Source organism: Rattus norvegicus, chromosome 5 (assembly GCF_021556685.1).
Source record: "Rattus norvegicus strain SHRSP/BbbUtx chromosome 5, alternate assembly SHRSP_T2T, whole genome shotgun sequence".
Taxonomy (NCBI): domain Eukaryota; kingdom Metazoa; phylum Chordata; class Mammalia; order Rodentia; family Muridae; genus Rattus; species Rattus norvegicus.
The window spans coordinates 66,234,453-66,259,791 of NC_141538.1; the positions used below are offsets into that span (position 1 = coordinate 66,234,453).

A 25,339-nucleotide genomic window follows, 5' to 3' on the forward strand; every position below is an offset into this window, starting at 1 on the left:
GTCCTGGGTCCTTCTCATTAGTGCCTCTTCCAACCCAGTAACCAATGTCTGTCATTGTTCTGGTCACCTGCTTTCTGAGGGTGACTTAATTTGGCATCATGGGTCAGAAGCAGGTGAGATGAGCCAGAGGATCTGGAGCCATCTCTACAAGTCACTGACCGCGAGACTCCAAACAGGTCTCTCCACTTCTCAGGCCTCATCTGCAGTGTCTGGGAGATGGGGTAACACTGGTCTCCAGGGGCTTCTCTTTTGATGAGGTGGGGGGAGATGCAATGATGGTTTTCTCTTCCCATCCCCATCCTTTTTTCTCAAGCGTGTCCTCTACAGCCTGATTTAATAATTTATTTGCTTCGTTATTTACTTATTTAGAGACTGGCTTCCATTTGTAGCTCGGGCTGGTCTTGTCCTACTGCCCCAGTCTCTTGGGTGCTGGTTTAACCATCCAGGCAAGGAAGGAGGTATTCTAAAGAGACACTTGTGAGCCTCACTTCGACTATCAGACTATTGATCAAGAATTCCTCTAGGATGTGGAAAGGAGAGAAGGCGTGGGCCAGCCAAACAGGAACATCGATATTGAAAAGAGATCTATAACTCGTGGACAGCTCACAGGACGGGCAATGATGGGCTGAAGGTGGGCAGTGCACACCTTGACGAGGACTCCTTGGGTATGTATAACTTCTTAAATATAAACGTTGCTTCCAGATCCTAGGGATAGACTTAGGAGGGGGTAGGGTGAGGTGGGGTATCACTGGATTTCTTTATCCTCTTCCCAATGTGGCCGCATTGAAACTCCCTTTTCTGCTTTTCAGATTGATTTGGCTGTTCTAGTTGGTTTGTGGAAGATGGGTACCAAGCCTGGGTTGCTGGAGCACAGGTCTTACCTCACAGGCAGTACCTCAGTAACCCTGGAGTTACAGGTTTGTGCCCCAACACCTTGGATAGATTCTTTTTAAACTTTCCTTTACTAGGAAATGGCAGTCTTGGAAGCAGACGCACAGGAAGGAAGCCATTGTCTGCTGGAAGCCTGCCCTGTGCGGGTCCTTCCCGCATGCTCCTTCAGTCCCCAGAGGTTGTGTCACCTTTCAGGAGAGGAAGCACAGGATGCACCAGGTGCAGGGACCTGCCTGGGGCACATGGTGGTGGGTGACAGGGTTAGATGGGAGCCTGGAACTCTAGCTCTGACCAGAATGTACCAAACCAGCATGAGAGTCCTGCAGTGCGGGCATGTCTGGGGACCTGGGGATAGCTGCAAATCTCTGACGAGTGTCAGGAGGAAACAGAATCATATGTTCTTAGACTCCTGGGCACTGAGTTGAGGCGAGGAATAACTTTCTGGCAGCACAACCCATCTGGAATCTGTAGTGGCCCTCATGGAGATACTCACATCCAGATCCCCAGAAGGGGGTGGATGTGGCCGTGCTGGTGGTGGGACATGGGGTTGGGAATGGGGTAGAGAGAATCTTTGGAGATAGTTAGGGACCTGTGAGTAAAAATTTTCCAGATCATCTAGTTGGTCCCTAAACCCAATAACAAGGATTTAGAGAGAAGAGGGAAAGGACTTAGAGACAAACTACTAATCCTTGAGTCAAGGACTCCCTGGAGCCACCTTCACTGGAGGAGTCCGGGAAGGGCTCTCCCTTACAGCTTGCAGAGGAAACACAGCCATGCATCAGGAGGAGGACTGGGAAAATCATTTATGTTTATCTCCTAGGGCTGTGGTGGGGCCCGAGACCAGGCCGGCCCTGCATAGACTGAAGGCTGAGTCACACGGGGCATGCTCTGTTGATTTGCTTTGCTTCTTTTCATGTTGGGAAGGCCCCAAGGAGAGACAGGCCTGGCCCAGAAGCATCCCCCAACTCTGCCTCCCACTTGGTACCTACCATGAGGAGCCCCTTGTAGGCGTAGACAATGCCAAGCCAGATGGTCATGTGGGTGTTTTCGCAGTGTTCCAGCAATGGGCGGATGGAGATGTCCCGGCCTGCTGGGTCCGGCTGCATAAAGAGAAAACAAAAACCCCAGGGACAGATTGGCCACCTTCCAGCAGCAGAGTCCCTAGCCAAAGGTCTCCTTTTCCCACATGCTCCACAACTGGGGATACATCAGGAGAACTTTGCGATCCGATAGTGGGACGAAGGTACCAGCTAGCAACAACTGTGATATGTTTGATGGCTGTAACTCAAGCCTGAATGAACCCTGGTGCTGTGGCTTCTTCATGGTGGTCCAACTTGAAATAGAGGTGCTAAGGGAAAGGGGTGCATTAGTACTGTGCTCCAAGGATCTGGTAAGACTTTAAACCCTTCTGATGGAAATGAAGTGATTCTGAAGATACGTAGCCCCGCCTTCCTCTCAGTAGCACCCCAAAGAACTGCAATTTCCCCCCGGAATCTCACTCAAGTCTGATTCCAGCCAGCCACAGAGCATCTCCTAGAAAGAAATCACTCGTGGCACTGACAGCTCGTCAGACCACCTTGCAGAAGAGACGGGAGCCAAGACCATGATGGATTGAGGATGGTCTTTACCACACCTTGACCAGAAGTGCTTTTTTATGCCTTCCTTGGGCCCTCTAAACCAAAACTTCATGTGCGGACCCAAGGATGGCTTGGGAGGGGCTCACTGAGTCTCTGTCCCTCTCCCAGTGTGCCCAAGTTGAACAATGTCTCCTTTCTCCTTTTTTTTTTTTTTTTTTTTTTTGAGATGGGATTTCTCTGTATAGCCCTAGCTGTCCTGGAACTTGCTCTGTAGACCAAGTTGGTCTCAAACTTAGAAGTCTGTCTATCTCAGCCTCCCAAGTGCTGGGTGGGATGAAAGATTTACATGTCACTGGTACCTGGCTCTTACCTTTTTTTTTCAAATAGTGCTTATTTAATTGCCTTATTAAGAATAAATGGTCAAGGGGTTGGGGATTTAGCTCAGTGGTAGAGCGCTTGCCTAGCAAGCGCAAGGCCCTGGGTTCGGTCCCCAGCTCCGAAAAAAAAAAAAAAAAAAAAGAAAAAAAGAATAAATGGTCAAAGCTGGCTGATCGGGGTTGTTAGGGCCCAGACTTCAGCAGTACAGAGATTAAAACTGGAATGACACAGATGATATTAGCATGGCAATATGTGTTCAGTATTTTCACTGCTGAGCTCTGGACCACTGATGGCTTCTGGAGAGGATGAGTCATTTTTCTTTAAGGCTGTGGTCCCTGGTAGGTGGGCTATGTCTCAGTGGCTGACATCTAGGAATGTATAGACAGCGCAAACTGCATTTTATGGTTATCAAAAGGGGGAAAGGTACAACATTGGGGTGGGGTAGGAGGATGGGGTAGATCTGGGAGGAATTAGGGTGAAGTGTGTATGTATGGAACATGATCAAAATACACTGCAAGAAATTCTCAAAGAATTGATAAAAGTACAGTAAGAAAATTCCAGTAACAAGTCACCCCATAGGAGGTGCCTGTAAAACTTGTTGGAGGAGCAAGAAAGACAACTGGTTGTGAGTTGCGCAGGGAGGTCTTGAGGAGTCTTTGGAGTGAGCTTGGGCAGCTGGGATTACAGAATACATTGGGCAGACATACATAGGGGCCAATACAAGCCCTTCCAGAAAAAAAAGCATTGAGAAGCTGGGGTGGCAGCCATATTCTACATCACATGACACGGCCTGGGCCAAAGATGATTGGACAAATGGTGGGTACCTGACTCCAGGCAGCTAATCCCGAGCCAGGCCAGAGATCTGTGAGGTTTGCTAATACTCTTTCCAACGGTATTTTCTGAACACTTGTCTTTCCCAACCTCTTGAAGACATCCCACTCTTCACTCCTAAATCATCTTAGGGTGTGTGTGTGTGTGTGTGTGTGTGTGTGTGTGTGTGTATGTGTGTGTGTGTGCGTGTGTGTATGTGCGTGTGTATATGTGTGTGTATGTGTGTGTGTACGCGTGTGTGTGTATGTGTGTGTATGTGTATGTGTGTATGTGTGTGTGTGTGTGTGTGTGTGCGCGCGCGCACGCGCGCGCGCTGGGCGTGAGGACACTAGCAGCCACGTGCTCACACTTTCCAGCTGGATCACTGACACTGTGTCTTCTCTATCACCCATCTTCACATAATTGTGATGGGTCCTTTAAGACATTTTGTAGTTTTTCAAAGGAGGACTCACCTCAGGACCATGAACTGCATTTTCTTGTCTCCCTGGCTTGCTTTAGTTTCAAGCCTACTGTGGTCTTTCTATCTGTGTTCCTGAGGAATTCAGTGCAGTTAACCTGCAGAGCATCCTGTGTAGATTGGCTGACTGTTGTCACTACTGGCTTCAGGTTATGCATACTGGGCAGGAATCCTGCCTAAGGGTTGTCCTCAGCTCCCCTGGGCTATACCTTGGGGCATAAGATGGCACTTTGTCCAATGACAGGTGATGTTAACTGTGCTCACATGGCTGTGGCGGTCACACCACTTGAAAGGTAGCTTTTCCCCTTTGTGACTAAGGAGTCATCCTTGGGATCCACTGTGAGACCCTGCAAGGATCCTGTTTCCTGCAAACATTAGCTCAGGCCTACCGACTCTGGGAACTGCAAGCCCAGGGTTTGCTAACCGTCACCCCATTTGGACGTACCCTATTCTGCTGCAAAACAGCACATTCTTGCTTCCCTGTTACTTATGGTCTCGTGGGTGCTTTGGAACCCAGTGTCCTACAACCCATTGCTAGCACTGTGCATTTTGACTCAAGTTAATGCAGATTCGGCCATTGGAAAACGCTTTCCTGTTGCCTGACGTTTTCTCCCATGTGTTCCTGTCATTTTATATTTTGGACACTTCCTTATTTCTTGGTACAGAATGTTCTCAGTTCCCCTGCCATTTTTTTTGCCTTGGCCCAGCATTGGAATTTGGTTATTTTTCTTTTTTCTGGATTATGGTGCTTAGAAATCAACATCTAAAAAATTTGTGGGCTCGCTGTCTTAGGGTGTCATTGGTTTAGTCCTATGTATGTACACAGGTTTGTATACACACGTTTATATCTATCATCTATTAGTCTTATATATTAAATACAATTTATTAGCCATTGCCACTTAGCTGGTACCTATTTATCATTTATCCTTCTCTACTATCTAAGCCTCTATCAGTTAGATGTTGTCTGTTTACCTCCTATCAATTGTCTATCATCTACGGGTCATTCACCTATCGTCTATGAACCCTTTATTAGCCATCAATCAATCGTTGGTCCTCTAGCATCTACTTGTCCCCTCTGTCTACCATCTGTTCCTTATCTGTTCATCTATCACCTCAGAGATCTCGACTGCCTCTCCTATTCCCTCATTTCACCTCTCTTTTTGCACCGAGACCTCTGATTTCCAATCCAGTCACTATATTTACTTACTCGCCTGGTTTCACAATACAGCGTCAGAATCCATTCATACAGAGATACCAGCAACAAACTTACTAAGTAGAACTGATGATTTCTTAGCAAACCCTGTTTGCCAATCCAACGGAACCCTGGAGAGCAAGCATATTGCCCAAGAAAGGTGTTCAGGATGCTGTGCTCTTCTAAAGGTGTGCCTGACAGCAAGGGGTGGGCGAACACACGGTCAATACTCAGAAGAGGAGCACTTCGATGGGCCCATGTGTGTGGAAGGGAGGCTCCAGGAAGGGGAGCCTAGAAACCCTCCCTCACCTGTCTGATCTCTATGCCTGGCCTTGGAGGCAGGCACTGCCTGGGTCCCCGTGGATGAGAAAAGATGGTCTTCCTGTATGGAAGCCGGAGAAGCTGAGTCTGTTGGGGTCTGTGGGGTCAGGCCTTTTTATCTTCAGATTATTCAGCTGCAAGCTCTCGGGCTCTATGTCCCTTTAGCTGTGCCAAGCCGCAGAAAGACATTAGCTTCTTTGAGTTCACATGTGAGTAGGAGTGTTAGAAGGGACAGGAGGTTCTTGAGGTGACCTCCAGAATGCTGGGAGATGACTCTTCATGACACCCTTGCTGGATGGGATGCATTCGTTGTGGTTAATGGGGTTTCCCAACATCCTCCCCTTGTTTAATTACGGAGACAGCATGGACTTGTTCCCAAGGTCAGCAGTGACATGGTGTCAGATTCTGTGTCTGACAGCCTCACAGACATCAGAAAGCAGGAACAGAGGTCATGTGAGTTGCAGACGTATTAACGATTGTGTCTGCCGTTCTAGATGAAGGTAGCCATGCGAGGTGGGTTCAGCTGCAGTGAGCGTGGATGTTCTGCCGCATGCCACTGTTCAGTGTAAGGAGGACTTGGTCGGTGGAGGCCGACAGTGCCTGCCTGGTTCTACATACTGTGACAGGAACCCCTCCCTTTGACCCTGGGGAGATGGTTCCTTACATGCTCATTTTACTGAACCAAACCTTCTTCCTGGACTTTATCTATTGCGGACCTCATCTTTCCTCTGTCCAGAAAAACTCTGTGCTGTCTCTCTGGGTCTTGAAGGGCAGTCCACGAAGGACTCCACCTGCACTTTCTTCCACCTGACCCTCATGCAGCCTTGAGTGTCCCCTGATCTAGGGTCGAGCCTGACACTTCCAGCGTGTGGCGTAGACTGCTGCTCCCTGCTCTATATGCCTTTGACTCTCCAAATGTCTGCCTTCCTTTAGGAAGTCCCATGGTCTTTGTCCCATCAGGAGATGCTCATGGGACTGCTGTGATCTGCCTATACTCCAGCCCAGCCATCTTTCACCCCAGCCCCTCTCACATCCACATCCTCTCCCGTGCCTTCTTCAAATCCCAGCTCTCTCACCCGGCCCTCTGTTTCCTATCTACCTCAGCAACCTTGTCACGGCCTGGAGTGCAGCAGGGCAGAGCGGCAGAGGCAGGGCCAATGAAGAGCTCAGAAAAGGCAGCGGTCCTTGGAGCCAGGGACCTGGTTTTTCCTTTACTTCCCCACGTCACAGGTCCTGACTTGGAAATAACTCTTCCAACTTGGCTTTTCACATCCCTGTCTTGCATCCCCAACTCCATGGTACGAGAAAGTCACGGTAGCCCGGATTGAACTAGGGGATGATGGGAAGCCTTTGAATACGGTACCCTGGTACTGAATCTCAATGCAAGCTAAGTAAGTCGCCGTAGGGTCACCCAGATCCGTTGTGGGACTTGGGTTTACAGTGGACTGTGAAGTCCAGCCAGTGGGAAGAAAGAGGCGTCACCTGAGCACTTCTGAGTTATCACTGTCATGCAGAGAAGTGCCACTAGAGGTCACTAAAGCACCGTGTGGCATGCTGTGGATTGCCATTACCCGCTGCTGGGAACACAGAGCCTCACCTGTCCAGTGAGGCTGCAAATGCGAGCCAAGCTGTCATCGACTACGAAAAGGACCTACTTGGCCCTGACAGAGGCCACTGAGGCCAGGTATCTAAGTTTGTGGTAGACCTTCCAGGGAAGCTATGAAGGGGTGCTGGGGGAGGGGACACTGCTCTAGGCTTCCTTGCGAGGAGGTGGGTAGGGGGTGGGAGGGGGGCTGTCCACAGAGCTTGTGCCTGGCTCCAGGCCTCTCTCTGTTCCCAGGTCTGTATTCCCTCTGGCTTAACAGAGCTGCTCTTGCTCTGGATGACTGGTTGTAAAGAATTGTAATCTGCTCAATTCTCTTTAGTTTTCTTCTTTCATTTTCTCACCTGGCAATTTGTCAAGTATTTGTCCATCTGTCCATCCATCCATCCATCCAACCATCCAACCACCCACCCATCCATGTATCCACCCATCCATCCATTCATCCATCCACCCATCCATCCATCCATCCCATAACTACTAAATAAAGCATCCTCATTTCCCTGGTACTTCTGAGGGCATAGCAATGCCACTGTAAGCAGGACAGAAGAGGGTCCTGTTCTCACAGGTCTGCTGTCCAGGGACAGGTGGCTTCCAAGAGAGGTGGCCTCATGTGCTATGTACTGGCCTCCCCCCTCCCATGTAATGGTAATAGATAAGCAATGAATGCTCAATGGATAATCATGGTAAGGATAAGGTATGGATAAGACTCACCTCCTGCTGGTTGCTATGGTACGAACGCCACGCAATGCCGGAATGCAGCGAGATCTTACACTCACTTTACAAATGAGGATGCAGAGGCACAGAGCCGCTAACGAATCTAAGTAACTAGCCTGCTCTCCACTATTAAGTCAGAGGGGTGAGATTACACCCAGACCTGTCTGGCGTTCCTCCCACCCTCACCACTTGCCCTTCTAACCCAAACCCCACACTGCAAACTTCTCCTGAGCATCATGCTGGATTCTAAGGAGACAGCAGGTAGGAGACTGTTTGCGCTCCAGAAGGGAATGGCTTCACCATTGAGCGTTTAGTAGAGAGCCCTTCAGAAACCCTGGAACTCTGAGAAGGCTGAGTTTTTTATGCTGCAGGCTGAACTCAAGCTGAGGAAATGCTCGCCTGCATGGTAGGGCTCTGTGCCCAGCAGAGAGGTGGACACCTGCTCGGGATGGCCAGAGGGTAGACATGTTGGCTCTGGCTTCAGCACTGCTCAGCGGGAGGCTTGCACACGCTGCCTGGGAAAGCCTACTGCATCTGTGCATGGGGAGGAAAGCAGCTGGCTAGGATCCCTCTGCAGGATGCAGTTCCCGACAATGTAGGTCAGCTGCCTCTGGACACAGCCTGCATGGGTAGGCAGCACATAAGGGCAGCAGGTCGGGGCCTGGGTCTGCCAACTCAGGCCTGAAAGACAGAGACTTAGTCTTGTTACAGTCTTATGGGAGAACTTGGGCGAGGCCTTTTCCAGGCTTCAGCACCCAAGTTACAAATGAGCCTCGTGTGTGTGTATGTGTGTGTGTGTGTGTGTGTGTGTGTTCCTGTGTATGCCAGCAGCAGTATGGAGGCCAGGGGTCAATCTTGGGTGTTGTTCCTCAGGACTTAGTCACTCTGCTTTCCTGAGACAGGGTCTCTTGTCTCTCACTGGGATCTGGGACTTGTCAATTAGGCTAAGCTGGCTAGCCAGAGAGCCTCAGGAATCTGTCTCTATCTCCCCAGCTCTGAGATTACAAGCAGAGGATCCCCATGCCTGGCTCTTTACCTGGGTGCTGGGGAAGAAATTGACGTCCTCATGCTTGCAGTCTCCTGGCACCTCCCCCTTACTGGTCAGTTTACAGTGTGGTGGATCACTGGAGGGTGGTTATCCTTGCCTACCATTTATTCTGTCAAAGTCACTTTGTGTATTCCCTGGAGCCTGCTATGTCTAGACAGTAGACACTAAGACACTGGCTATCCAAGACCACACTCTGATGCCAGCATCCTTGGAGCATGAGTTCTAGTCAACACGGATGTTGGGCAAGCCACACATCAGCAAGACCACAGAGAGACCCAGAGGTCCTGGGAAGCTGGGATGGGAGGACTGCTTTGGTCAGCTCCACTGGAAAGGTTCTGCCGAATTGCTGACATAGGGGGTCCCCAACATCCAGGGATGAGGGAGAGGGATGACCTGACATGTCTAAGACTTGCGCATGGGCTAGACCCAAAGGAGCCAGGGTAGGTGCATATGACAAGAAGGGCCAATGGAGGCCTTGCTGAGCAAGATGTGTGCCGGCCTCTCAGGGAGCTTGGGACAGCACAGGCTCACAACCTGCTTGTCTTGGGAGGTTAGGTTTCTAAGCAGCTGCTGGTCTGCGATGCTGCTGGCTCCAGGGCTGTTCTGGGACAGAGTAACCTTTAAAGGGTTAAAATGAAAACAAAATAAATGCTACTCTGTTTGTGTATACATGCATTGGAGTGCCACTCTGGGGAGTTTGAGCCTTCCTCCCGCCATGTGGTCAGGCTGCCATGCCAAGTGCTTTCAGCCATGGAGCCATCACAGTGGCCTCAGGAAAGGATTTTAAAGGATGAGGGGATATAAGATGAGAAGTTCTTTGGTTAAAAAGGAGAATCCTGGGGCTGGAGAAATGGCTCAGTGGTCAAGAGCACTGGCTTCTCTAGAGGAGGAAGAAGAGGAAGAAGAGGAAGAGGAAGGGGTGGAGGAGAGGAAGAGGAAGAGGAGGAGGAGGAGGAAGAGGAAGAAGAAGAGGAAGAAGAGGAGGAGGGAGAGGAGGAGGAGGAGGAGGAAGAGGAGGAGGAGGAGGAAGAGGAAGAAGAAGAGGAAGAAGAGGAGGAGGGAGAGGAGGAGGAGGAGGAGAGTTCAATTCCTAGCACTCACATGCTCTCAGGCATCCAAAATTCTAGTTTCCAGAGTTGGGCGCCCTCTTCTGGCCACTGCTGGCATTTGCATTCACAAGGATATACATACATGCAATAAAACAATAAAATAAATCTTTAAAACAACAACAAATGAGGCCTCCCTTTGTCATCTGCTCACCTGTGACAGAGCACAGAGGAGCTATGACACAGCTCTGACACTGGAACAGACTTGCCACCCAAGACTTCTGTGTGTCCTAGTAGAGGGGCTGGGTGGGTAGGCCTGGGTTAGGATTTGGGAGAAAGAAGCTGGTGAGGGAGGAGCCTGATGTGTGCCATGCACAGTGGGTGGCTTGCCCCTTGGACCCTTCCATCCAGCTCTCTGTAGCTGCCTTGAAGAATTTCCTTTGTGTTCTATTCCTGCCTCATATCCTAAATGCCAAAGTCAAATTTTAAAAATGCACTGGAAAATTGGCAGTTTTTTTTCTTTGTGTGTGTGTGTGTGTGTGTGTGTGTGTGTGTGTGTGTGTGTTTTGGTGGTCACATAAATTTTGGGGAATGTATTTCAGTGCCCATGAGATACTTTTTCCCCCTGGGGTCAGGTGAATCCATTCTACCTTTTTGGGGGAAGATGGAGGACCCCCTCGGTAGAGAGAGCATGGAGTCCATCGTTTGGCAGCTATGTGCTTTTGAACACAGTTCTAAGTTCCTCTGAGCTGCGACTTCCTCACCTGCAGACTCTCAGGGCTAGCAAGCAGATGAAGGTGGGTAGCTAACGCGTTCACAGCCTGCAGAAGCTGAGAAGCCTCCTGAGGTGTCAACCGTCATCATTATCTTTAACTGCAGAGTCTCAGAGTTCTGCAGCCAGGAGGGACCTTCCAGAAGTCTCGGGCTGGGCCGCTTATCTCTGCAGCCCAAGGCCAGAGCTATCACTTCAGGTAAGATTCCTTTCTGAAAGTCCTGAGTACAGGTTTCTTCCCAGAATCGCAGATCAGACAGGGAAGAATGCTGTCAGCCCCAGGGGCTTTTGAGGGTACTTCTGGCTGCTTTTCCTTTGTGGGTGCGGAGTGCAGCTCTTTAAAGGTGAGGGGTGTCTGTGCTTTGCAGGACAGACAGCCTGTGCTTTAGGCACTAAATATCATGAGATCCTGACCGACATGCTCTCTTCCCCCTATTCAGTTTACAAACACTAAGAAGCTTATGCAAATTTTGTTCTTTTCATATCAGAGAAACTGAGCCCCCCCCAACCCCATGAGGACTCATGGCAAGAACTGGCACAATCTTCTGGCCTTGCCCCTGTGTGCTGGATGGTTGTCTCTGGGCTACGTCCTATGTCCAGACTAGGCAAAGGCAGAGGATGAACCATTGGGCTGTGTCCAGGAAGCAGGGAGAGAAGGCACAGAGAAGCAGGGGGTGTGGCCTGGGACTGAAGGGACCTTGGGCTGAGGCATCTCCAGTCTCAGAAGTATCCTGAGTATGACCTTGGCGTCCACTGGATGTTCCAAGGCTCTGTAAGGGCCACAGCTGTAGAGGATCGGGGCTGCTGGTACAGCCATATGTCCCAGTATACTCGGCCCTTTGCAGCTGCTGCAAGTTTTCATGTAATAAACTCTCTTTTGATTGATCTCAGGACAGTAATGGCAGAGAGAGGATCAGAGTAAACAAGACACATATAAGAGAACACAGCAAGAAAGACAGAGGAGAGCCTAGGCCAGAGAGCCTTCCCACAGAGCACGTGGGGTGTCTCATTCGCCTTCTGCATAACTCCGGCAAGTTCTGCTCTCTTCTCAGGGAGACAGACCTTCTGCATGGAGGAGTGTGCACCTGCACTCTTCCCTGCTTGTCTCAGTCAGATCCGGGGAGGCAAAAGACCTCCTTGATTAGTTCATGGATTCCAAGCCAACCTGTGCTCTGTAAGGGTGCTTTTGTGATGGGTTGTAGCTTTATTGTCTCCTGGGGGTCTGCAGGGCCTGGGACAAGGGTGGTGACATTGACAACTCTACAATATACTTACTAAGTCAGAGGTGACCAGGGTCTTGCACCCAGAATCCTCACCCCACCCCCACCACAAGTGCAAGGATGGCCTAGCAACTGGGAAAGGGAGAGAAGGGAGTTGTAGAGGCAGCCTGTATGCTTCAGAAAATGGAGATAGGTTGGTGACCGTGGTGGCCATGGGTGGCTTGTAACCTGCAGACATGTGTTACCTCACTGGTACTGTGTTTAATGTGGTTAGGCCTCATCACCAGTGAGTAAAACTCTAGTAACTTGGTATGAAACCCAGATTTCCAGCTGTGTTTGGAACACACAAGACCCTTGGCATCATCGGGCAGCCTTAGTTCAGGGAAGTGGCCATGCTTAGAGTGGGTTGCTTGCCTCTCAAGTGCAGCCTTCGTGGAGACTGATGTCTCTACCAATGTCTCAGAGTCAAGAGGATGCCCGGAGGAGCTTTTGCATCTCTGTGTGTGCATGTATGCTCGTGTGTGCGTGTATGTATGTGTGTGTGTGTGTGTGAGTGGTTGCATGTGTGCATATGCATGTGTGTGTATGTGTGTGAATGCATGTATGCATGTGTGTGTATGTGTGTGAATGCATGTATGCATGTGTGTGTATGTGTGTGAATGCATGTATGCATGTGTGTGTATGTGTGTGAATGCATGTATGCATGTGTGTGTATGTGTGTGAATGCATGCATGCATGTGTGTATGTGTGTGAATGCATGCATGCATGTGCATGTGTGTGTGTGTGTGTGTGTGAATGCATGTGTGTGTATGTGAGCACATGTCTGTATATACATGTGGAGATGTGGAGGTTGAAGGAAAAACTTAGCTCTTGTTCCTCAGGAGTTGTCAAGCTAGGTTTTGACAATGGCTCTCACATACGGCTTGGACTTGACAAACCCCAGGGATCCTCTTGTTTCTGCCTCCCCAGCACCGGGATTACAGGTGTGACAGGCTCTGCTTTTTTATTTTAAACATGGGTTCTAGGGATTGTACCCACGTCCTCATGCTTACAAGGTGGGTTCTTTACCAACTGAGCTGTCACCCCAGTTCTTAGAAGCGCTTACCTCTAAGTTTTCTAAGAAAAGTACCAGAGTCTGGGGAGAGCAGAGACAGACGTCTGTAGATGGGAAGCAGGCAGGAGCCTCGGGTACAGAGTGCTGGGGACAGTGCACTGCACAGGAAGGTGTAGAGAAGTCCCTTCAGGAGCACTACCCTATGTGGACATGCGGTCAAGAAATTCTACCACTATCCCAGGAGCGCCGAGGGGTGTTGGGGTTGCTGGGACTGTGAGGGGAAACTGCCCAGGAGCCAACAGGAAAGGCCTGGAGAAGGGTGGACATCTAGTGGACTCAGGATTCCTAGGCCTTGGGACTGGAAGCAAAGCTCTCTAGGGGGTCTCTGCTGACACGGAAAATGTAATTATCCACGAGGTCACCCAGAAGTGACAATACTGAATGGAAAGTGTCCCTGCTGACTTTGGGAAAGCAAGTCCCTTTCCTCCAGAGCCTTATAAAGGACAACATTGGAGGTTCCAAGATGGCAGCTCCCAGCAGGCAGCAGGACACCTGCCCCCACTGCTGCAGTGTGGCCTCACAGTCAGCAGGATGGCGCATTCAGGGGTCCTCAGGGTGGGAGTACGCTCAGAAGTACTCGCCTTCTGTGAGACAGCAGAGATGAGGAGAAATTTGTGTTCCTCAGATCCTGACACAGCACAGCATGTGAGATGAGGTGACATCATCAAAGGCCCGAGCACAGGTGGAAAGACAAGGCTCTGTCATTTGTCTTGTACCCAGCACCGACAGAACATGACCTCATCACAGCACGTGCTTGCTCCTAGGCAAAGCCAGTATGGGTTTAAAATTCCTCCTTTCCAGTGTCTCTGGCCTTCTCTCCCCTCTCTGAGCTCTGGGGACAGAGCCTGTGTGATCTTTGCCTCTTGCCGTTCCACACCCAGTCCTACACGCACCAGACCTGATGTCCCTCTAGATTATGAACCACTCCCAGTGGCCCCTGGGCAACTCCAAGAGGCCCAGTGCAGGGAACTTTTGATCACCACAGATTTTTCAGCCTCTGCCCACCTTGCCCTTCCACGACCCTCTCAGGAATCTCCACTCCACTTACATCCGGCTCCACTCCTGCCATGGGCGCCCCTCTAGCCCAGCGTTTGCCAGTATGAGCTTACCGCCCTCTCTCGTCAGCCCGCCACTGCTCCCATATTTGCTAGTCCAAGGGTGGCCGCAGTCACTGTCCACCAAGTGAGACCTGGACTCTTGTGTCTCCCTAGTCTTTCGGTTCCTCCTTACCTACGTAGTGCCTCACCAATCAACTACATGGGGTGGCTGTCACACAAAGCTGAGTGGACGTCTGGTCCTGGCAACTCCTTCTTGGCCCAGGCTCCTGAGTCCTCGAGCACCTGTCACTTCTCACTATCCTTCACCTCCCTGCTCCTCCATCCATACCAATGGCTTCCAAATAGCCGGAAACTTCTGAATCCTATGTCTGCCTCTGTGACAGTCCCCAGTGCCCATCCAGCCTCACCCCCTGCCTCAGCAAACCCAGGGTTGAGCCTTTTCTCCGTCCCCCAGGCTCAATGGCACCTTTTCCCCAGGCCCCTCCTTCCCACAAGGTGAATGCCTGCCTGACCCGGCTTTAGGAGTTGCTGCCACTTCATGCTCTCTCCTCAGTCCCCGCCACTTCTTGCCCTTCCTCCTGCCAATCCTCCCGCTGACTACTCTCTGTTGGACAGATTCTGCACAAAGTTTGTTCCATGGCTAGCTTCATTATTCCATGCCAGGGGCCACTGTGAAGCTCAAGGCTGAAGCTCTAGGTCACACACGCACGGCAAAGAACAGAGCTGGCACGAACACCAGGGACACTAGTCACTATCCTTAAGTCATTGCTCTAACCCAGGGTACCCAGCTGTGTGGTATGTCTGGAGAACGTCCCAAGTGCCCCAGGATGGTGCTGTCTGCATGGCATTGTCCTTGTACCTGCAGCAAAGCAGCCTCTGGCACTGCACTGTGAAATACGTTATTCTTCACGCTTACAACACAGGGGAGAATGGGAGCCCATCCTAAGCTGGCCAGCAGTCACCCCTTGTCTTAGGGTTTCACTGCTGTGAAGAGACACCATGACTAAGACAACTCTTATATGGGACAACATTTAACTGGGGCTGGCTTACAGGTTCAGAGGTTCAGTCCAGTATCATCAAGGCGGGAGCACAGCAGCATCCAGGCAGGCATGGTGCAGGAGGAGCTGAGAGTTCTACATCTTCATCTGAAGGCTGCTAGATGAAGACTGTTTCCTGCGTGACTAGGAGGAGCGTCTCATTGCCCACCCCCAAAGTGATGCACTTCCTCCAAGGCTATGCCTACTCTGACAGGGCCACACCTCTTAATAGTGGCCCTCCCTGGGCCAAGCATATTCAAATCACCACACCCCCTTTTTTTTTACTCCCATATTCACCTCCTGTTTCTACTAACCCTCTGAGGTCACAAGGTCTCTGACAGGACAATTGCCTCTGACTTTAGGTGACATCTGGGTCCCCAGGCAAGGTCTCAGAGGGCTATGTCCTAGATTTCTAGCCTCATAGTTGGCAGGGCCCAGCTCTCTCCTGCCCAGCCCTTGACCTTGAGGCAATGGGAGTACACAGTTCAGCCAGGGCCCGGCTACACCACAGTCTCACCACCTTCTCATTCAGTGCCCGACCTGGCTACTTTCAGACGACTCTGGCTGTCAAGTTCCAGCCCAGTGTAGTGTGAACAGGGGAGTGACAGTACTGGGGTGTGAAAAGGCTTTCAAATCAGGACACTGTGCCAGGGGACGGGGACACAGCCTGGTCATTCTACTCCCCTTTGTGCATCTTACAAGTCTCAGTGGCTTTGCTGCTCAACCTGGTCCTTCTGTAGCCATTAACTTTTGTCCCACTCTGAACAGTCACATATCGAACCCACAGCCCAAGGAACATGACCAAGGTCACACAGCTACAACTTGAGCACTTTTGCTCCTCCCTGGGACTCTGGGCATCTCTGCTCACCAAGGAGAAAAGAGGGGTGCTGCCTGGTTGAGTCTGACAGGTTCCCTTCTCCCAGGTCTGCTCTGCTTGAAGTGATGGTTTGCGTGAGGCTAAAAGCAGCCTAGAATTCCTGCAGGGCTCGGGTGTGCTGGCGGGCCGGTATACTGAACCAGAGCCACAGAGCCACGACCGCCGGATGTTTGTTTGTCTTTGGAGAAATGTTGGCATCACCTGCTAGAGGGTTGTTCTGAGCATTTAGGTAAGAACACGAGAAGACAAAAGACGACAAGGCCGAGGGACGCACGTGCCCCATGGTAACACAGGCGAGAACAATGCAGGCATTTGATTTTGCTCGTTGTCATTTCATGAGGCATCATAATGGGAGCCCCCAAAGTGCGCTGCTGCAAAGACCGTTCCAAAAAATCTTTGTTGCTGCTGCTACGTTGGGTGGAAGTGGGGATCCCAGGGTGGTCTGAGGCCACAGAGTGTGTGAATCCCTTCCCACCGCACACTGGGGCTCATTGTTCTGGGCCTGCCAGGGCTGTCACTGCTGTCACCAGGGATGTCATGGTGTCCTGGGTTAGAACATGAAGCTGCTCTCCCTGGATCTCTCCCATACCCTGACTGGCAGAGAGCACACAAAGGCTATATGTGCTGTAGGGAATGGTCTGAAAGGCAGCTCTGAGCCGCTGAGAAAATCTTACCAGGCTTCCCCCAACCTCTCTTTGCATACTTCTGGTAATGAGGTGCTCACTACCCCCTAAGGTAGTCCAGTTCACCCAGGATCAGGCAGGACTTCAGGAGAGACGCTCTTCACCTGAACTGAATTCAGATCCAGTGACTTCTCCACTGTCCTCTACTCTCTCCTTCCCACAGCTCAGGACGGCCTCTCTGAGGTGAGGGACAGAGAGTCCATCCTCCCTGCTTGTTCTTTTCCAGGTGAATGTCACCTCCACCCGCACAAGATCGTGCCTAATTCTTTACCTACCCAGCGACCTTTAGTTATTGTGTTACTCACTACATTCATGGGACCTGGGGTCTAGCCTGATGTCCCCTCTCCTGGGGCTGTCCCCCGAGCTTGCCTTAGTTATTTAGCGACATGCACTGGAGATCCTCACAGCACACATACATATGCACACACATGCATGCACACTCGCGTGCACTTGCACTGGGCGCCTGTACACGTCCCTCTCCGCCGTGACTCAGATCAACACCCGAGCCCCTTGCTTCTGAAAGAAGAGTCCTTGTTACCCCTCCTGACCTTTCACGTCTCCTTTTTAGGCAGGGTGTATCTTTCAGCTGTTTCAAAACCAGGCCAAGAATTACTGATAAACAACCGTAATGATCTGAGGCCAAAATGATGAAAGAGGTCCATCCGGAGGGAGGAGCCGCAATGCCAGGGAAGATGAAGAGGAACGAGATTTGGGAGGTTAGACATGAAAAAACCCCAGAGAATGCAATGTGCCTCTGGCTCAGTGGGAAGGCAAGCCTGTAACGTTAGCTTAAATTTTACAAATATGATCTTACGGGAGGGACTCTGTGACCCAGCGTGATTGGATAGAAAGTACCCGTGCTAATGTACAGATGGGGGAAAGCTGGGCTTAGAGGGGCAAAGGAGACTGACCAAAGGGGTCTGGAGGCAGCACAGGATGGTGCACCCTGACGTTCTAGCTGTGCACCCTTATCTTAGCCCCTATAGCCACTGAGGGTCACATCACTGAGCCTGGCCAATGGGGCTGTGGTTCGACGTGTCAGCTGACCCGCCTGGCTGAAACGTGAGGAGCGGTTGCAAGATCCATGCTGCTTTATTTGTGGTCCAGATGGTGAGTTGCCTCCGGGAAGATACTGTCCAGGACAGCCACCTGCACCCACAGCTGGACTCAGCCTTTGCAGCGTCATCTATGGACATGCTGTCGTTCTTTGTTATTGTGGCTTGGCAGAGCCTTGCCAACGCAGGGGCGCAGTGACGCTGGCCATGGGCTCAGCACTCTGCACAGCCACCTCACCCAGTCTTTGAAAGGTCCCATCAGCATCCCAGGGCTTGCATAGAGGACTTACTGAAGACCCCCAGGAAAACTCAGATCCACAGATACCCAGGCCCCCATGTAAAACGGTAGATGCCCACGTCACCTTAGTGAGTCCTTACATGCACAGGGATGCGTCTGTGTTACTTATAGCTTTTCTTCTTGCTATCTAGGGGAATCGAGGCACAGAGTGGTGAAGCCATTTGCTTACGGTCCCAGTACCACTGAGGTCCAGCAGCCCTGGAAAACCTTGAGCGGCCAGGAGTTTGGGGTGCGGGCAGAAGCATGGAGCTATGATGTCCTGAGCCTCTGTAGGGCTAAGTGCTTCCACCCATGACGGGAGACTGTGCAGATCACATTCAGATTTTACGGCCAAGTAAAACCTGTGTTGTGATTTATTACAGCAATGCTGACTTCCCGATTTTAAAGCCAATGCAGCTTGAAGTGAAACGGAAGGAAAACTGTGGAACATTTGGGACCTTAGGCTTAGCTCATTATGTTTAACTGGAACAGCTCATCAGATTTCTCATCCCCCCTCTGCTCTAGTCTCCCCCGATCTGGCTACTTGTAGCTTTCTGAGGCAGGGGGACTCAGGCACGCTGCCCTGAACCCAAAGAACAACTTTACCCTTCAGGTGTGTGGTGTCAAGAACAGGCTTTAGCACCAGCAAGTGTAAACCAGCAGCGAGCTGGCCACAGGACTGGAGGATTGACAAATGCTATTTAAGGGTTTTTTCCTACTACAGGACGTTAAAATTAACAGACTAATTAAAAACTTTAAACTGTAGAACTTTCTAGCTCTTCAACACACAAAGTTGGACACACACACACACACACACACACACACACAAAAGGCAGAGGTGGTACCTGGTATTTCTTCAGTTTTAAACCATGAACGTCCCCTCCCACTTTATCTGGCTTAGGGACTTGTGATGGGGTCTGTGTTCTATGCCATCCACTCTGTCTTTCTCCTCCTTACAATCAGACATGGGAGTCCTGATCCTCCTGTCTGTCTGCTGCGCGCGTACTGACTGGGATACCATCGCCATGGCTGACATCTATGCTGAACACTTTGGGTGAGGCAGTTGGCTTTTAGACTGAAGTCTGAATGTCTTCAGGAGGTCTCCTGGGATGCGTTCCTAGACCCCCAGCCAGCCTCATGCTGCATTCCCTCAACCCCGTCCCCGCCAGGCCTCCATACCTCCTCCGCCCTCCCCAGATTTCTTAGTGGTTGTCACCTCCTTCAGAGCTAGACTCTAGGGTTCTCTGAGCTGTGACCTAGTGAGAAAACAAAGTCTGGGGAACAATGTCAGAAGCCCAGCGGCACGGGCCTGGGCTGGGGCCAAAGCGAAGCCGCTATTCTTGACGCAGAGGAGAGGAACACAGGAAGGCTGAATACCATGAGACTAATTGAAAAGCACATGTTTACTGAGGCTCAGAGAAGCCCTTTCAGAAGCGATCAGGCTGGCATGTGCCAGTGGGCCAGGCAGAATGGGTGCGCACGGGAGACAAAGAGCTCCGAAATCTGCCAGGCAGCACCAAAGATATGAGTGTAATTAATAAAGTAATTAGCATGCACAGGAAGCAAGGAGACTGCCAGGAGGCTGATAAGAGCAGTTATTAAATAGAGTGAGTGTGTGCAGAGAGGCGGGGGGGGGGGTTGTATTTCCTTTTGTCATGGGTCCCCCCAACACCCTGGGAGTGATAAACAAGCCCAACTTACCCCAAAGTACCAGCAAGTCTGGGGTCAGCAGTCACCCCCTCCCTGGCCAATGAGCACATCAATCAATGAGTCAACCAGTTGACAGCTGCTTATGTCAGCTCAGGTGACACTGCTGTCCCCTACCAACCAGGTGGTGAGGTAGATGACAAGGTGACCTCAGGGTCAGTGCCTGGGCTCCGGGACAAATGTGTCCTTATAAACATTGTGACTTACTGACAGTCACTTCTCTCCCTCCCTCCACGCCCGCTAACGTTCTTTTGATCCCTGTGGGTCCCCCTGTTCTAGATGAGTCTTGTCAATGGAATCGTTACTTACTGGCTGTAATGGCTATTCCTGGCTGTCACCTTGACTCTATCTGGAATGAACTACAATCCAGAATTGGAGGGCTCACCTGTGATCCAGGTCTTGAGGCTAGAAGACACAAGTTTCTGACCTGGATCTTGACATGGAGATCTTGAGGCACAGTGGCCATGAAAAGCTTAGGCCCAGGCAAGGTAGCGTACACCTTTAATCCCAGAGACTGAGGCAAGGAGAGCTCTGGGTTCAAGGTCAGCCTGGGACAAAGCAAATCCCAGATCCAGATGTGGTGGTGTATACCTTTATAATGGGACACACCTTCTATGGGAGACCTACATAAGGACATTGGAAGAAGGAAGATTCGCTCTTCTTCACGGCTTGCATTTACTCTCCAGCACGTCTGCTGGAATCTACTTCTACAGAAGCCCAGCTGAGACAACCAGCCTCACGGGACTGAGTAACTACTAGGTTGCTCTTCCCTCCCACAGCTGCCATTGTTGGGGTAGCTGGACCACAGACTGCCAGTCATCACAACAAACTCCCTCAATACAGAGAGACATTCCATGCATTCTGTGACTCTAGAGAACCCTGACTAACACAGTGGCTTTTGTGAATGGCTTCTTTCATCGAACAGAGCTGCAAAAGTGCACTTGTGTGTGCCGCCTGTCGTTGCTTCACTCCTTTGCACGGTTGTGTAACAGTCCCTTGCCCCGACACACACCACATTCTGTTTGTGCGTTTATGGCTGGCAGACATGTGGCATCTGGACAGCAGCACCAAGGCCACTTTTCTGTGTGGTGTATATCCTCATATCTCTTGTGTTTCCATTGGAGCGGGTGTTTCTCAGTCACATGGTGGCTCTGATTAATTTCTCGAGGGCGAGCCTTGATGTTTTGCTCCGGTTTTGTTTACCAAACTGCTTGTGCTTTCAAGATTGGGGGGGTGTGCTCCCCTCCACTTTGCACGCATCCTTCCTTTTGCATGACTTTCTCTGGGTCCCTATGGGCTCTGGCTGGGCTATAGCATTTCTTTTTTTTTTTTTAAGATTTATTTATTTATTATATATAAGTACAATGTAGCTGTCTTCAGACACACCAGAAGAGGGCATCGGATCTCTTTACAGATGGTTGTGAACCACCATGTGGTTGCTGGGAATTGAACTCATGACCTCTGAAAGAGCAGTCGGGTGCTCTTAACTGCTGAGCCATCTCTCCAGCCCGGCTATTGCATTTCTTGTCACCAATATTGGCATCTCCAATGGCTTTGTCCCCAGCGCTGGGAGAGGGCCTCACCCATCACTGTGGCATCTATCACCATGGCTCTGCAGCCAGCAGAGGGCTGGTCCGTGTAGGGCTGGGAGATGAATGAATGAGCTTGGTGTTTCAGGCAGCAACTAGGCCCAATGAGGGCACTTGCAAGGTAGGGGACAGGCGTGGCCAGCCCTCTGAGCCACAGTGGCCTTTGAGTGTGGCCAGCAGAGGGTGTGGATGCTCTAGGAGTCATGGGAGTGCTGATGGGGTATGTTGCTGCCACAGAGCTCAGGTTCACAGACCACCTTGGACTGAGGCAGGAAGCTGATCCAAGTGGGTCATATCTGCGGAAAAGGCAGGATGGAAAACAGTTTGGAGACCTGAGCCAGACAGGTATGGGAGGACTGGATCGGGGCCTTTCCAAGGGGGTGCTCTGTGTACAGAGGCCCTCTGCCACCCTTTGTCCTTCTTGTCAGGAAGCTTGGAGTGTGAACAAGCCTGGCTTCGGGGAGCACAGACTACAAGCTTGATGCCTGGATGAGCCAGCCTGCGTATTGGCTGTCCGATGGGAATAACGGGAATGGAAGGTTCTGCAGAACGACATTCGTTCACAGGCAAGATGGCATGAGAAGAAGTCCATGGAAGGCACCGGAAGGAGATCATCTACTCCCACGGTGGCCCTCAGCATCACTGTGCCTCAGGGTGCCAGGGCGGCCCACTTCCTCATGGCCTCATGACACTCTGGGTGGGGGCCTGGAAACTGAAGTTCTGTTATGTGTGCCAGGCTGAGGGCTAGGCACCTTCCTTATGTAACCTCAGTTCATGTCCACAGCAAACCTAGGAGGGTGGATGTACCTCTCCTATGGGCAAGTCTTTACCCCGGGTCAGACAGCTGAGAGGTGGTAGACCATGACATCAACTTAACAAGGAGTTCTCGGTGGTGCCATCACTCTGCAAAAGCCCACTGTGTTGGAGCCCGGGCTGGGAGCATGTTCCATTTCCTCAGCATATGAATGTGTCCTCAGAACCCTGCCACATATTTTTAATAATTGGTATGAAGAAGTAATTCACCATCGGCTGGCCTGCTGTCCGCTGTTCGAGGGAGATAAGAAAGAACCAGGCAGAGGGACGCAGGAAAATCCGTTTCTCCCAGCGGCAGAGATTGCTCCAACGCCAGAACATTGCTGGCTTTAGTTCTCCCAGCCTTCAGTGTCTGACTCAGGTAAGACGGGTCCCTGTGTGAGATACTCACTGTCTAACTCTGGGGCTCAGAAGGTAAGGGCTTCTCACTGTGGAGTCATTTCCAGCCTTTGGAGAGCCCTGAGTCAGGAGCATGGCAGACTGGTTTCCGGGCGATGTGGCAACAGGAGGGGCTGCCGTGGTGGACTTAGAGAAGACTGAGGGACCGTTGATAGCAACCAGGGCTCTGTGAAGCTGCTGATGTTCACAGCCAGGGCTCTCCAGGAGCTCAGCTTGAGGTAGACCCTTCCTCAAATCCAATATGTGTTTATAAATAGTTTTCACATTTGGTAATGTGAGTGGGACGGGGCCTCCACATGTAGCCCAGGCTGGCTTCGAACTCATAACCCTCCTGTGTCACTCAGCTGCTGGGATCTCAGGTGGGAGTTAACTGTGCTCAGGCGAGTTTGCGCATATCTTCTGTTTTAAAGATGGAGAAACTGTGGCTTTAAGAACAGAAGCCATTGTCTCATTTCCCAGGGCTGCTGAGGTAAATGACCACAGTTTGAGAAAGGTGCTCATTTCAAACTATAGTGATTTGCTCACATAGAGATGAGGGGCCAGATCCCCTCTGCTCTGGAGGGTCCTCTGTGACTGTCCCTGCATTAGGAGCTCCAGGAATTCTTCCCCTTGTGGCTCCAACTCCCGCCTCCAGGCACACGTGCCTTCATCTCTTTCCCACCTTTGTTTCTTGTAAGAACCCTTGCTGTTGGGTTAGAGCCCATCCTCTAATCCAGAATGTCTTCCTTCCTTTCCAGTTTTCCTGTAGATCTATAGAGATCCTTTCCCCAGTTGAGGCCACAACCACGGGCTTTAAGCCACCTCACCCACTGCATGGACCAACTTCATACAGGAAGTGGCTACCCTGATGGTTTAAAGTCAACCTCACACCCAGAGTGTATTTGCTTAGCTTTGCTTACCTGCTGGGTGTCGACGGGTGTGTTACTGGACCCCTTTGTGCCTGGGGTCCCTTGACTGTAGACCAGAGGAAACATTGGTCGTGGACACAAGGGGTTTTGTGAGCCTTAAATGAATGATAAAGTGTAGACCCGGGGATGGTGCTAGAAAAGCCACTGCTCGTCTTGGCAAGGTGATGTAACACTGTTGTGATCATTCAATGAGCAGACTTGTTACTAAGGATAAGACTGGCCAGGAGGAGTGTCCTGAGGCTTAGATCGTGGGTTTGAATATCTGCACACAGACTCCTGAAACTCCCGAATGTGCGGAGGTCAGAGGACAACTTTCGGGAGTCAGTTCTCTCCCACCATGTGGGTTCAGGGGACCTGAACTCAGGTAGCCAAGCTTGCTGGCAGCCTTTACCTACTGAGCATCTCACAGCCAGCAGTATCCAGATCATTCCAGATAGGAGAGAAATATATTCATAGAGGCCGTCGGGCACAACTGGACACCCATGATGTCTCTGAAGCATCAATGAAGACTGTGAAGGAGAGTCCAGGCTCCATGCAGAAATAGCAGCATGTTTGGATAGATCTGGTGAAACGAGGCAGAGCCATCGATGCCACGGTTTGAGGCTGGGGTCCAGTGGCAGAGCACAGCGGGCAAGCCTCTTCCTGGCTTTCTTCATCTCTTAACAAGAGGCCCGGGCGTGGTATGGACCATGCCAGGCCACTGTCATGGTTGCTATAGGTGTGGCTGTTACTGTGAATGTTCTTGGCTCCACAGTGTCCAGGTGGGGTGGCACCGGGCTGTGTGTGGGAGTCCTGGGCAGGAACAAAGGCCGTGCTGTTTCTCTGCCTGCTGTCTCCTCTGTTTCACCTGAACTGGGCACCTCTGGGCCTTTAAAATGTCCTGTGCTGTGTCAAGGCCAAGCATTTGAAAGACTCCACAGTGCACAATGAAAAGCCCTCCGGTACCAACAGAAAGTATCCTTCCACATATTTCCACAGTCGGATGCTTTGAATCCTTGTGTCTGCTGCTCTCTTGCTGTCTCCTGTCTAAATGGGCTGCACGATTGGTGTTACCCTTTCTTACTTATTTGTTTGTTTGTTTACTTATTATTACTTTAATGAGGCAAGGTTTTCTACATAAGGTATTCACCATGTAGCTCAGACCACCCTCCAACTCACAATCCTCTTTCTTAGCCTCTCAAAATCTGGGCGCCACAGTGCTTGGCTGGCAAGTAGTGTTCTGTTACCTGAAGTTGTTACCTAAAAGTCTGCTGTGGAAGTCACTCCCTGACCTGTCCTCTAGGGCAAACTGATCCTGTAGGAACTGACACCTTTTGGGGTTTCTTCCTTCCTTCTTCCCTGTGGGGTTTGGAGGTACACAGACTGTGGCTCTTTCAAAGCTCCCTTTCAGAATGGGGGACGTAATTCTCACCGTATCATCAATGGCCTTAAATAGATTCAGTGCTCCAATTAAAGGCTAGCAATCAGCATGCTGGGTTTAAAAAAAAACAAAAAAACCCAACATGATCCAACTGTGTTTGTTGGATAGAAGAGATTAACTTAGATTCATAGGTATAAATAGGTTGAAAATCTACTAAAACTATTCAAGGAATGGAAATAAAATGCATTAAAGAGCAAAAGAAGAAGTAAAACTACTTCCAAATAGTTTCCCCCACACGGGGAGAAAACCCACCCAGAACGCACGAGAGCTTATTAGCGAAGTCAGCGAGGTTGTCAATGTCAGCATGACGTACAGATGCACGCAGCAGATCTACACCCCCTCGTTATGAATG

The 25,339-nt window shown here is 50.7% G+C and overlaps 1 protein-coding gene across 2 annotated transcripts in view; it reads right to left on the reverse strand.

The window, feature by feature from the left end:
- Positions 1-25,339, reverse strand: part of Gabbr2 (gamma-aminobutyric acid type B receptor subunit 2) — a 341,159-nt gene that overhangs the window by 18,700 nt on the left and 297,120 nt on the right. For both annotated transcript variants that reach the window (XM_087551353.1, NM_031802.2), the window contains 1 exon segment: positions 1,881-1,991. In XM_087551353.1, coding sequence (XP_087407479.1) covers positions 1,881-1,991 — 111 coding nt within the window.